The following is a 15,072-nucleotide window of genomic DNA, read 5'->3' as shown; positions in this document are numbered from 1 at the left end:
CTATTGATGGCACTACTATCTCCTCTAGTCCCCAAGTGCGCTGTCTTGGAGTAATCCTTGACTCCACCCTCTCCTTCAAACCACACATTCAGCACCTCTCACAAACCTGCCATTTTCATCTAAAACATATTTCCAGGATCAGACCCTTTCTGACCCAGGATGCTACTAAGACTCTTATCTACTCACTGGTCATCTCCAGACTGGAGTACTGTAATCTCCTCCTGACTGGCATTCCTGACAAACACCTCTCTCCACTCCAATCTATCCTCAATGCTACTGCCCGGCTCATCTTCCTCACCAAACGCACTACGTCCACCTCTCCTCTCTTACTAGACCTTCGCTGGCTCCCCTTCCCTTTCAGAATCCATTTCAAGCTTCTCACACTCGCTTACAAAGCCCTCACCCACTCCTCTCCCATCTACATCTCTGACCTTATCTCCCTTTACTCTCCCACCCATCCTCTTCGCTCTGCTAATGCACGCCCACTCTCCTGCCTACTCCTACCTCCAAGATTTCTCACGTGCTGTTCCCTCTCTTGGAATTCTCTATCTCTTCCCCTCAGACTCTTCACCTCTCTAGAAAACTTCAAATGGGCTTTTAAGACCCACTTCTTCAACAAACCCAGCCAAATCTCATCCTAACCCTCTGTTCCACGCTCTCTATGTACCCCATCTGTGTCACCTCTGTCTGTCTACCCCTCCCTCATGTGCTTACCCTTTTCTTACTTTAATAATCTTCAACTGCACCACATCCAGCAGTCTTCTGCCACCTGATACGTATTCCAGTGTCATCTGCTGATGTAACTATGTTTAGTTACCCTGTACTTGTCCTATACTGTCATCACCTGTAAGTTGCTGTTTTCCTGTTTGATTATTTGTTTATGTACTCTGTAATTTGGCGCTGCGGAACCCTTGTGGCGCCATATAAATAAAGGATAATAATAATAACTAGGGGAGGTGGCGATTGTAAAGCGACCGCTCACTGTTCTGTCTGTGTGCCGCAGTGTATTGCCACTCTGACATATAATGAAGACACCATTCTGTCTGCCCAGCGGTAACGTAGCTGTGTGATGTTGCACCGGGGGTTTGCGCTGTATGCGGTTTATAAAGTGTCCTCTGTAATTTGATGTTGCTGTACGCTCCCGCCTGACAGGACTGTGTCCTCTATACTCCAGCCTCATGCTATAGTTACTGCTGCACTATGTGACTAGCATGAGGTGACCGCAGTAATCACATCTCTATATTAGTGACAGTATTACTCTTTTGTGGTCACTTTTACATTTTCTGCTTCACGTCACACAACGTGTTATTTATATCCCAGCTGAGAGCAGCTGCGCGGAGCTCTGCAGTGAGGGATGTGGTGCGAGACAGATCATTCTGAGACCTGCAGCCTCAGCACCAACACACACAGGAGAATGTCCCCCGGAATCTCACTGCCCCTCATCCTGGCTGTCCTGCTTGTCAGCGGTAAGGGGGCAATGGGGCAGAATGTGGGAACTGGGTGGAGATGGGAGCCGGTGGTCAGGTGGCAGGATTACAGTGGGTGGAGGGTGACTATGAGAGGGCGACTGGTACACAAAGGAGATAGAGAGACTGTACAATGTAGAGATTACAGGTGTGTTATTACCTGGATGGAGGAATTATGTGCAGGTGTGTAAGATACAGTGCCACATGGAATACTAATATACAGGTGTGTAGTATACAGTGTCACATGGAATAGTAATATGCAGGTATGTAAGATACAGTGCCACATGGAATAGTAATATGCAGGTGTGTAAGATACAGTGCCACATGGAATAGTAATATGCAGGTGTGTAGTATACAGTGTCACATGGAATAGTAATATACAGGTGTGTAGGATACAGTGCCACATGGAATAGTAATATGCAGGTGTGTAGGATACAGTGTCACATGGAATAGTAATATGCAGGTGTGTAAGATACAGTGCCACATGGAATAGTAATATGCAGGTGTGTAGGATACAGTGTCACATGGAATAGTAATATGCAGGTGTGTAGGATACAGTGTCACATGGAATAGTAATATGCAGGTGTGTAGGATACAGTGTCACATGGAATAGTAATATGCAGGTGTGTAGGATACAGTGTCACATGGAATAGTAATATGCAGGTGTGTAGGATACAGTGCCACATGGAATAGTAATATGCAGGTGTGTAAGATACAGTGCCACATGGAATACTAATATACAGGTGTGTAGTATACAGTGTCACATGGAATAGTAATATGCAGGTGTGTAAGATACAGTGCCACATGGAATAGTAATATGCAGGTGTGTAAGATACAGTGCCACATGGAATAGTAATATGCAGGTGTGTAGTATACAGTGTCACATGGAATAGTAATATACAGGTGTGTAGGATACAGTGCCACATGGAATAGTAATATGCAGGTGTGTAGGATACAGTGTCACATGGAATAGTAATATGCAGGTGTGTAGGATACAGTGCCACATGGAATAGTAATATGCAGGTGTGTAAGATACAGTGCCACATGGAATAGTAATATGCAGGTGTGTAGGATACAGTGTCACATGGAATAGTAATATGCAGGTGTGTAGGATACAGTGTCACATGGAATAGTAATATGCAGGTGTGTAGGATACAGTGTCACATGGAATAGTAATATGCAGGTGTGTAGGATACAGTGTCACATGGAATAGTAATATGCAGGTGTGTAGGATACAGTGCCACATGGAATAGTAATATGCAGGTGTGTAAGATACAGTGCCACATGGAATACTAATATACAGGTGTGTAGTATACAGTGTCACATGGAATAGTAATATGCAGGTGTGTAGGATACAGTGTCACATGGAATAGTAATATGCAGGTGTGTAGGATATAGTGCCACATGGAATAGTAATATGCAGGTGTGTAGGATACAGTGTCACATGGAATAGTAATATACAGGTGTGTAGGATACAGTGTCACATGGAATAGTAATATGCAGGTGTGTAGGATACAGTGCCACATGGAATAGTGATATGCAGGTGTGTAGGATACAGTGCCACATGGAACAGTAATATGCAGGTGTGTAGGATACAGTGTCACATGGAATAGTAACATGCAGGTGTGTAGGATACAGTGTCACATGGAATAGTAATATGCAGGTGTGTAGGATACAGTGCCACATGGAATAGTAATATGCAGGTGTGTAGGATATAGTGCCACATGGAATAGTAATATGCAGGTGTGTAGGATACAGTGTCACATGGAATAGTAATATGCAGGTGTGTAAGATACAGTGTCACATGGAATAGTAATATGCAGGTGTGTAGGATACAGTGTCACATGGAATAGTAATATACAGGTGTGTAGGATACAGTGTCACATGGAATAGTAATATACAGGTGTGTAGGATACAGTGCCACATGGAATAGTAATATACAGGTGTGTAGGATACAGTGTTACATGGAATAGTAATATGCAGGTGTGTAGGATACAGTACCACATGGAATAGTAATATGCAGGTGTGTGGGATACAGTGCCACATGGAATAGTAATATGCAGGTGTGTAGGATACACTGTCACATGGAATAGTAATATACAGGTGTGTAAGATACAGTGCCACATGGAATAGTAATATGCAGGTGTGTAGGCTATAGTGCCACATGGAATAGTAATATGCAGGTGTGTAGGATACAGTGTCACATGGAATAGTAATATGCAGGTGTGTAGGATGCAGTGCCACATGGAATAGTAATATGCAGGTGTGTAGGATACAGTGTCACATGGAATAGTAATATGCTGGTGTGTAGGATACAGTGTCACATGGAATAGTAATATGCTGGTGTGTAGGATACAGTGTCACATGGAATAGTAATATGCAGGTATGTAAGATATAGCGCCACATGGAATAGTAATATACAGGTGTGTAGGATACAGTGCCACATGGAATAGTAATATGCAGGTGTGTAGTGTATAGTGCCACATGGAATAGTAATATGCAGGTGTGTAATATACAGTGCCACATGGAATAGTAATATGCAGGTGTGTAGGATATAGTGCCACATGGAATAGTAATATACAGGTGTGTATGATACAGTGCCACATGGAATAGTAATATACAGGTGTGTAGGATACAGTGCCACATGGAATAGTAATATGCAGGTGTGTAGGATATAGTGCCACATGGAATAGTAATATGCAGGTGTGTAGTATATAGTGCCACATGGAATAGTAATATGCAGGTGTGTAGGATACAGTGTCACATGGAATAGTAATATGCAGGTGAGTAGGATACAGTGTCACATGGAATAGTAATATGCAGGTGTGTAGAATACAGTGTCACATGGGATAGTAATATGCAGGTGTGTAGGATATAGTGCCACATGGAATAGTAATATACAGGTGTGTAGGATATAGTGCCACATGGAATAGTAATATGCAGGTGTGTAGTATATAGTGCCACATGGAATAGTAATATGCAGGTGTGTAGGATATAGTGCCACATGGAATAGTAATATGCAGGTGTGTAGGATATAGTGCCACATGGAATAGTAATATGCAGGTGTGTAGTATATAGTGCCACATGGAATAGTAATATGCAGGTGTGTAGTATATAGTGCCACATGGAATAGTAATATACAGGTGTGTAGGATACAGTGCCACATGGAATAGTGATATGCAGGTGTGTAGGATACAGTGTCACATGGAATAGTAATATACAGGTGTGTAAGATACAGTGCCACATGGAATAGTAATATGCAGGAGTGTAGGATACAGTGTCACATGGAATAGTAATATGCAGGTATGTAGGATACAGTGCCACATGGAATAGTAATATGCAGGTGTGTAATATACAGTGCACACATGGAATAGTAATATGCAGGTGTGTAGGATATAGTGCCACATGGAATAGTAATATACAGGTGTGTATGATACAGTGCCACATGGAATAGTAATATACAGGTGTGTAGGATACAGTGCCACATGGAATAGTAATATGCAGGTGTGTAGGATACAGTGCCACATGGAATAGTAATATACAGGTGTGTAGGATATAGTGTCACATGGAATAGTAATATGCAGGTGTGTAGGATATAGTGCCTCCTTTAGTGTTCCCCTTATTAACCTATATGAGAGAGCTACCTAAGACACTCATACTAATACACTAATTGAATGTGGCTTTATATGAGGGTCTCACTATATAGGAATATATGTGTGCAAAATGCTGTAGAATGTAAAATCTGACAGCTGCAGCATTTAGCAGTGTCATACTCAATACTGTTGTATAATACTGCTGACAGGATGTGCTTATACTAGCACACCACACTATTTGGTGATCTCACCCTAAAGGTTACATTGTATGCAACAGTGGATGACATAGCTACAGCATTTGCTGAATGTATCTGTTTTTTAGAGACTCAGCTACAGTTACATTTCCTCACTGTGCATAGCTACCAGCAATAAAAGCAGCAGATAATTATCAGAACTACTGAACATTTGTGTATTTGAATAATAGCTGTAGCATTTGGCAAAATGATTAAGCCTATATTTGATACCTCTATGGCTGTATTTTTTACATAACAGCTAGTAGCTGATGAGCAGCTCAACTATCTTAACAACTATACTGTGTATATTTGTCAAATAGTGCAGCTATTTATTGCAGGATATATCTGCATTAGTGAACACAAAAATATACGCAGACAGAACAAGCCTATATTTGATATTTCTATGGCTACATTCTTTCATATAACAACCAGCAGCTGATAAGCAGCCCACTTTTCTAACAAAGAACAACAAAAGAAACTACTTGTTCAGCGCCTCAAACAAATCAATCATTTAAATAAAACCAACAAATTAAGGTACAACAGGCTCCTGAGACACTGCGCTTGCCACACCACTATGTGAGATGGATTGGAAGACTATAGAGCAAGAAAAGTGGCTGCGCTGTGTCAGCAGCTATATAAAATAGAGAGCACAACGTATAAAATGTAAAGAATTTATTCTCTTAATCAGTATAGTTATAAAACATGTAGGTTAGGTGATATAAAGGTTCAGGCGTGTGATAAAATGGCTATCCAATATATTAAATTCTAATTGTGCGATAGGGAGGGAACAGGAGAATTTGTAGATGTAGTTCCAGATAAATATAAACGTATACTACCTCTCCGGCAAGGGCTGGTATAAACTTGGCCGGGCGTCCCCGGCTAGTGAGTCCTGCGTTGCTCGATGTTCTGCACAGAGGAGAGGAGTATTGCGGTGCCCAGTACCGAGCACCTCCCAATAGAAAGTGATTTATAATCGTCTCCTGTACTCCTGATCGCCAGCCGGCGATAAAGCAAGCTGCTGAGATGCACAATGTGATTGTACAGCGGAGCGGAAAGTTGGGTATCCCAAAGCTGAGTACCTGCCGCCAGGAGGAAATGTGCGGTCGTCTCCTGTTCTCGTGATCACTGGCTGGCGGTGATAGCAAGCTGCTGTCGGAGAGTCAAAGGCGGTTTCTTGCCGCAGTCAGCCAGTCAGCTGGATGGAAGAGAAGCTGTGTGGATTGCACAGGATTAATTCACCTGGACCAGGTGTATGGAAGGCGGGGTCCTGACGCGTTTTGTCACGATCACATGACTTTATCAAAGGTATAATCCTGCCTCTAGGCCAGTCAGTATTTATGGCCCCAGTGTCTCATCACAAGCAGGTGTCAGTAATGAAAGATAAAATAACACATTCAATATACGTTGGCTCTCATAGTAAAACAGAACTTATAAAAGTTATAAAGCAACCAAATATATGGCAGGAACATTACAATAATGAGGTATAATAACATATATCATATTAAGGAATACAGATTGGACATATAAAGAGGTTTTGAATGTTCCCATGATATACATGGGAACTCTTAGGGTGCATACACACGGTGAGATTCGGACTTATCCGATTCTCACCGTGCGACAGGGGGCCGGGTCGGCACTTAGCCAGTATCGCAAGCACATAATGAGTGTGCTTGCGATGCTGGCTATGTGCGATGTCAATCCTGACTATCTCTTCTATAGAGATAGCCAGGATTGACTTGCCTGCACAGCCTATTTTTTCTGCCGATGCCGACCGCGCGGGGCCGCGCATCGGCATCGGATCGGGATCGCAAGGTGACTGTCACCTTGCGATCTGCACTATCTTTTCTTCCGATTCTGACTATATAGTCAGAATCGGAAGAAAATATCTTACCGTGTGTACACACCTTAAGGGTACACACGGTGAGATCCTTGCTATGTCCTATTTGTACTTGCGATTTCCCTTGAACTCCCCGGAGCCCAGATAGGACAGATTTTGACTAACTTTTCTTGAGATCTGTACTATGTGTACTTACGATTTTGGCTTATGTGAGATTTTGGCTTATGTGAGATGTCATTGACATGTGAGATGAACTAGATAGTACACCGATCTAGCAAGGATTGACTTGCCTGCACAGTCTATCTTTTCTTGCGATGCCGACCTGGCGGGACCGCACATCGGGATCGCAAGGTGACTTTTCCCTTGCGATCTGCACTAACTTTTCTTACGATTTTGACTATATAGTCAAAATCTTAAGAAAAAATCTCACCGTGTGTACACACCCTTATAATATGGACTAATCAGACATCATCAGCTTGTCTTAATCTTCAATCAGAGATCTAGTGATAGCAGCCACAGGAATCTCTAATGATATCAGGTGAGAGAATACCTCTCCAGAGATAGCACTAGTCATAGGAGTATAATACAGAAAAGAAAAAATCATGTTTGTAGATATATAACTATATATAAGCTGCTATATTAGTTTTTCTTCATATTTATTTTATTTATATTTCTATACAGCGCTAATTCACCCAAATGTATAAAGGGCTGAATGTATTAAAAATAAAGCACCTAACATATACAAGTGTTACCAGCATGGATTCGAACTCAGATCTAGACAAACACCTTGTTCAGTGGTTTAACCTCTTGCGCCACTGATTTAGTAGATGTGAGGAAGGGGAAGTTTCAAAGTTATGTATTGTCATTCCGAAATGAGAGATCTCATGTTATAAACCCAAGAATGTTATTAGCAAAGAGTTGAGAGATCAAATAAACATCTAATGCTACAATAGGTGTGTAGATGCACTTTTCTAACAACCATACCATGTGTATTTGTCAAATGGTACAGCTACTTATTGCAGGATATATCTGCATTAGTGAGCATATAAAAAATAATAAGATTTTACTCACCAGTAAATCTATTTCTCGTAGTCCGTAGTGGATGCTGGGGACTACGTAAGGACCATGGGGAATAGACGGGCTCCGCAGGAGACTGGGCACTCTAAGAAAGAATTTAGTTCCTGGTGTGCACTGGCTCCTCCCTCTATGCCCCTCCTCCAGACCTCAGTTAAGGAAACTGTGCCCGGAAGAGCTGACATTACAAGGAAAGGATTTTGGAATCCAGGGTAAGACTCATACCAGCCACACCAATCACACCGTATAACTCGTGATAAACTTACCCAGTTAACAGTATGAACAACAACAGAGCATCAAACAATGGATGCCAACATAACATAACCCTTTATTAAGCAATAACTATATACAAGTATTGCAGAAAGTCCGCACTTGGGACGGGCGCCCAGCATCCACTACGGTCTACGAGAAATAGAATTACCGGTGAGTAAATTCATATTTTCTCTAACGTCCTAGTGGATGCTGGGGACTCCGTAAGGACCATGGGGATTATACCAAAGCTCCCAAACGGGCGGGAGAGTGCGGATGACTCTGCAGCACCGAATGGGCAAACACAAGGTCCTCCTCAGCCAGGGTATCAAACTTGTAGAATTTTGCAAAGGTGTTTGAACCCGACCAAGTAGCCGCTCGGCAAAGCTGTAATGCCGAGACCCCTTGGGCAGCCGCCCAAGAAGAGCCCACTTTCCTTGTGGAATGGGCTTTTACTGATTTTGGATTCGGCAATCCAGCCACAGAATGAGCCTGCTGAATCGTGTTACAGATCCAGCGAGCAATAGTTTGCTTTGAAGCAGGAGCACCCAGCTTGTTGGATGCATACAGGATAAACAGCGAGTCAGTTTTCCTGACTCCAGCCATCCTGGAAACATAAATCTTCAAAGCCCTGACTACATCAAGCAACTTGGAATCCTCCAAGTCACGAGTAGCCGCAGGCACCACAATTGGTTGGTTCAAATGAAAAGATGACACCACCTTCGGCAGAAATTGCGGACGAGTCCGTAATTCTGCCCTGTCCATATGGAAAACCAGATAGGGGCTTTTACATGACAAAGCCGCCAATTCTGACACACGCCTAGCCGAAGCTAAGGCCAATAGCATGACCACTTTCAACGTGAGATACTTTAGCTCCACGGTCTTAAGTGGCTCAAACCAGTGGGATTTCAGGAAACCCAACAACACGTTAAGATCCCAAGGTGCCACTGGTGGCACAAAAGGGGGCTGAATATGCAGCACTCCCTTAACAAACGTCTGAACCTCAGAAAGTGAAGCCAGTTCTTTTTGAAAGAAAATGGATAGGGCCGAAATCTGGACCTTTATGGACCCCAATTTTAAGCCCATAGTTACTCCTGACTGTAGGAAGTGCAGGAAGCGGCCCAGCTGGAATTCCTCTGTAGGGGCCTTCCTGGCCTCACACCAAGCAACATATTTTTGCCATATACGGTGATAATGTTCATCCTTCCTAGCCTTTATTAGCGTAGGAATAACTTCATCTGGAATGCCTTTTTCCGCTAGGATCCGGCGTTCAACCGCCATGCTGTCAAACGCAGCCGCGGTAAGTCTTGGAACAGACAGGGCCCCTGTTGCAACAGGTCCTGTCTGAGTGGCAGAGGCCATGGGTCCTCTGTGAGCTTTTCTTGCAGTTCCGGGTACCAAGTCCTTCTTGGCCAATCCGGAACAATGAGTATTGTTCTCTTTTTCTTACGATTCTCAGCACCTTGGGTATGAGAGGAAGAGGAGGAAACACATAGACCGACTGGAACACCCACGGTATTACTAGTGCGTCCACAGCTATCGCCTGAGGGTCTCTTGACCTGGCACAATACCGTTTTAGCTTTTTGTTGAGGCGGGATGCCATCATGTCCACCTGTGGCAGTTCCCATCGATTTGTAATCTGTGTGAAGACTTCTTGATGAAGTCCCCACTCCCCCGGGTGGAGGTCGTGCCTGCTGAGGAAGTGTGCTTCCCAGTTGTCCACTCCCGGAATGAACACTGCTGACAGTGCTTGCACGTGATTCTCCGCCCAACGAAGAATCCTGGTGGCTTCCGCCATCGTCACCCTGCTCCTTGTGCCGCCTTGGCGGTTTACATGGGCCACTGCGGTGATGTTGTCTGACTGAATCAGCAACGGTTGGTTGCGAAGCAGAGGCTCCGCTTGACTCAGGGCGTTGTATATGGCCCTTAGTTCCAGGATATTGATGTGCAGACAAGCCTCCTGACTTGACCACAGCCCTTGGAAGTTTCTTCCCTGAGTGACTGCCCCCCATCCTCGGAGGCTTGCATCCGTGGTCACCAGGACCCAGTCCTGTATGCCGAACCTGCGGCCCTCTAGAAGGTGAGCACTCTGCAGCCACCACAGAAGAGACACCCTGGCCCTGGGGGATAGGGTGATCAGCCGATGCATCTGAAGATGCGATCCTGACCACTTTTCCAACAGATCCCACTGAAAGGTCCTCGCATGGAACCTGCCGAAGGGAATGGCTTCGTATGACGCCACCATCTTTCCCAGGACTCGCGTGCAGTGATGCACCGACACCTGTTTTGGTTTTAAGAGGTCTCTGACCAGAGCCACGAGCTCCTGAGTCATCTCCGCCGGGAGAAACACCTTCTTCTGGTCCGTGTCCAGAATCATGCCCAGGAAGGGCAGACGCGTCGTAGGAATCAGCTGCGACTTTGGAATATTCAGAATCCAGCCGTGCTGTTGCAACACTTCCTGAGAGTGTGCTACGCTGATCAGCAACTGCTCTCTGGACCTCGCCTTTATGAGGAGATCGTCCAAGTATGGGATAATTGTGATTCCTTGCTTTCGAAGGAGCACCATCATTTCCGCCATTACCTTGGTAAATATTCTCGGTGCCGTGGACAGACCAAACGGCAACGTCTGGAATTGGTAATGACAGTCCTGTACCACAAATCTGAGGTACTCCTGATGAGGTGGATAAATGGGGACATGCAGGTAAGCATCCTTTATGTCCAGAGACACCATAAAATCCCCCTCTTCCAGGCTGGCAATGACCGCTCTGAGCGATTCCATCTTGAACTTGAACCTTTTCAGGTAAATGTTCAGGGACTTTAAATTCAATATGGGTCTGACCGAACCGTCCGGTTTCGGTACCACAAACATTGTGGAATAGTAACCCCTTCCCTGTTGAAGGAGGGAAACTTTTACCACCACCTGTTGGAGATATAATTTGTGAATTGCCGCTAACACTACCTCCCTTTCTATGGGGGAAGCTGGCAGGGCCGATTTGAGGTAACAGTGAGGGGGCATCACTTCGAATTCCAGCTTGTATCCCTGAGACACAATCTGTATAGCCCAGGGATCTACCTGTGAGCGAACCCACTGGTGGCTGAAATTTCGGAGACGCGCCCCACCGCTCCCGGATCCACCTGTGGAGCCCCAGCGTCATGCCGTGGATTTAGTGGAAGCCGGGGAGGACTTCTGTTCCTGGGAACTAGCTGTATGGTGCAGCTTCTTTCCTCTACCCCTGCCTCTGGCAAGAAAGGATGCACCTCTGACTTTCTTTCCTTTTTGTGATCGAAAGGACTGCATTTGGTAATACGGCGCTTTCTTAGGCTGTGAGGGAATATATGGCAAAAAATTTGACTTCCCAGCCGTAGCTGTGGAAACTAGGTCCGAGAGACCGTCCCCAAACAATTCCTCACCCTTATAAGGTAAAACCTCCATGTGCTTTTTAGAGTCGGCATCACCTGTCCATTGCCGAGTCCACAGGACCCTTCTGGCAGAAATCGACATTGCATTTATTCTAGAGCCCAGTAGGCAAATGTCCCTCTGGGCATCCCTCATATATAGGACAGCGTCTTTTATATGCCCCAGGGTCAGTAATATAGTATCCTTGTCCAAGGTATCCAGTTCCTCAGACAGAGTACCTGTCCATGCTGCTACAGCACTACACATCCAGGCCGACGCAATTGCCGGCCTCAGTAGAGTACCTGAATGTGTATAAACAGACTTCAGGATACCTTCCTGCTTCCTATCTGCAGGATCCGTTAGGGAGGCCATATTCTGGGACGGCAGGGCCACCTTCTTAGATAAGCGTGTCAAAGCTTTGTCTACCCTAGGGGAGGATTCACAGCGCATCCTGTCCGTTGGCGGGAAAGGGTACGCCATAAGTAACCTTTTGGAAATCAGCACTTTCCTATCAGGAGAATCCCACACTTTTTCACATAACTCATTTAACTCATGTGAAGGGGGAAAAGTCACCTCATGCCTTTTCTCCCCAAACATATAAACCCTCTTGTCAGGGACCGGGTTCACCTCTGATATGTGCAATACATCCTTCATTGCTATAATCTTGTAGCGGATGGCTTCAGCCATTTTAGGCTGCAATTTTGCATCATCGCCATCGACACTGGAGTCAGAATCCGTGTCGATATCTGTGTCAACAATTTGGGATAGTGTGCTCTTCTGAGACCCTGACGGCCTCTGCGCTGTAGGATCAGGCATGGGCTGAGACCCCGACTGTCCCAAGGCTTCAGCTTTATCCAACCTTTTATGCAAGGAGTTTACATTATCATTTAACACCTTCCACATATCCATCCAATCAGGTGTCGGCGCCGTCGGCGGAGGCACCTCATTCATCTGCACCTGCTCTGCCTCCACATAGCCTTCCTCGTCAAACATGTCGACACAATCGTACCGACACACCACACACACACACACACAGGGGATGCTCTATTTGAGGACAGGACCCCCACAAGGCCTTTTGGAGAGACAGAGAGAGAGTATGCCAGCACACACCCCAGCGCTATATAACCCAGAAATTACACAGTAACTTAGTGTTTACCCAGTAGCTGCTGTATTTCTGATTATTGCGTTAAATTTATGTGCACCCCCCTCTCTTTTTACCCTCTTTCTACCATGAGTCTGCAGGGGAGAGCCTGGTGAGCTTCCTCTCAGCGGAGCTGTGGAGAGAAAATGGCGCTGGTGAGTGCTGAGGAAGAAGCCCCACCCCCTCAGCGGCGGGCTTCTGTCCCGCGATTTTGTGTAAAAATAATGGCTGGGGCTCATACATATATACAGTGCCCAGCTGTTTATATGCCCTATTTTGCCAGGAGGTACTCAATTGCTGCCCAGGGTGCCCCCCCCCCCCTGCGCCCTGCACCCTACAGTGACCGGAGTGTGTGGGTTAGTGTGAGAGCAATGGCGCACAGCTGCAGTGCTGTGCGCTGCCTCATATGAAGACTGGAGTCTTCTGCCGCCGATTTTGACGTCTTCTTGCTTCACCCGCCGGCTTCTGTCTTCTGGCTCTGCGAGGGGGACGGTGGCGCGGCTCCGGGAACGGACGACCAAGGTTAAGTTCCTGTGTTCGATCCCTCTGGAGCTAATGGTGTCCAGTAGCCTAAGAAGCGCAACCTAGCCGCAGTTAGTAGGTTTGCTTCTCTCCCCTCAGTCCCACGTAGCAGAGAGTCTGTTGCCAGCAGAAGCTCTCTGAAAATAAAAAACCTAACTAAAATACTTTCTTATTAGCAAGCTCAGGAGAGCTCACTAAAAGCACCCAGCTCTGTCCGGGCACAGATTCTAACTGAGGTCTGGAGGAGGGGCATAGAGGGAGGAGCCAGTGGACACCAGTAGTACTAATTCTTTCTTAGAGTGCCCAGTCTCCTGCGGAGCCCGTCTATTCCCCATGGTCCTTACGGAGTCCCCAGCATCCACTAGGACGTTAGAGAAATACACATACAGAATATCTGAGAGCGCTAAATTTAATACACAGAATTCCTACTGATTAAATAGAATTTTGATATTTGGTTGAGTCTCTCATAACCGCTGGGGACAGACTTGGTGGTCTTGTTTCAGCAGTTACAGCAATGAATGATACAGCTATTTGTTGAAAGTATCTATTTACAAGAGTTCTAGTTACAGTGATACATTTCTACTACACACAACTGCCAGTAATAAAGGCAGCATATGATACAGCTATTTGCTGAAAGTATCTGTTTATGAGAAATTCAGTTACAGGCAGAGCCGGCCCTAATCAATAGGATGCCCTAGGCAAGATTTTGGCTGGTGCCCCCTAGCACCACCGCTGGTTCCGCCTCTGACCTTGCACCTCTTTCCCAGCACCATCACCCCTCACCCATAGCAGTCCTTATTTTGGTGTTTGTACCCCCTATACTTTAAATAGGAACAGCTCGCACATTTGGCGCACAGCCCAAAAAGGGGTGTGTTTTTGCTGGCAAGGGGCAGGGCCACACAATAGTAACCCCAATTCTAATTACGCCACACAGTACAGCAACTTTATTCACATTTGATCATGCGATAGTGTCCATAATTCATATTACATCCCATAGTAGTACCACTTTACCATATAAACGTTACTCCTCACAGTAGAGCCCCTTATTCCCATTACATCACACTGAATTGCTCCTTATTCACATTACACCACACCCTATTGCTCTTTATTCACATTAGACGACACAGTAGTGTCCTTTCTATACGCAACGCCACATAGTAGAGCACCTTATACACATAATGCCACACATCAGTAATGCATTTATACACAATTCCACACAGTAATGCCCCTTACACATATGAGACACCTTATTAATGTCCTTATAAACATAATGCACCTTACACATTATGACAACCTTTATTAATGCCCCTTTACACATAATGACACACACAGTGCCACCTCCCCTTTTGCTGCACATTATTAGTGCCCCTTTACACATAATGACACACATACAGTAGTACCCTGTTACACATATGCCGCACATTATTAATGCCCTTATACACATAATGACACACATAGTGCCCCCTACACATTTGCTGCACATTATTAGTGTCCCTATACACATAATGACACACATACAGTAGTACCCTGTTACACATATGCCGCACATTATTAATGCCC

At 45.1% G+C, this 15,072-nt stretch overlaps 1 protein-coding gene across 1 annotated transcript in view; it reads left to right on the top strand.

Moving 5' to 3' along the window:
• The first annotated feature begins 1,345 nt into the window (after positions 1 to 1,345).
• LOC135050400 (uncharacterized) overlaps positions 1,346 to 15,072 on the top strand; it is a 96,690-nt gene continuing 82,963 nt past the window's right edge. The window contains exon 1 of the mRNA XM_063956887.1: positions 1,346 to 1,466. Within this exon, the coding sequence (XP_063812957.1) occupies positions 1,355 to 1,466 (112 nt within the window). The 5' untranslated portion in view covers positions 1,346 to 1,354. The remainder of the gene's footprint in view (positions 1,467 to 15,072) is intronic.

Source organism: Pseudophryne corroboree, chromosome 2 (genome assembly GCF_028390025.1).
Source record: "Pseudophryne corroboree isolate aPseCor3 chromosome 2, aPseCor3.hap2, whole genome shotgun sequence".
In the NCBI taxonomy this organism is placed as follows: Eukaryota; Metazoa; Chordata; class Amphibia; order Anura; family Myobatrachidae; genus Pseudophryne; species Pseudophryne corroboree.
This window is presented reverse-complemented; position numbering and strand designations above follow the sequence as displayed.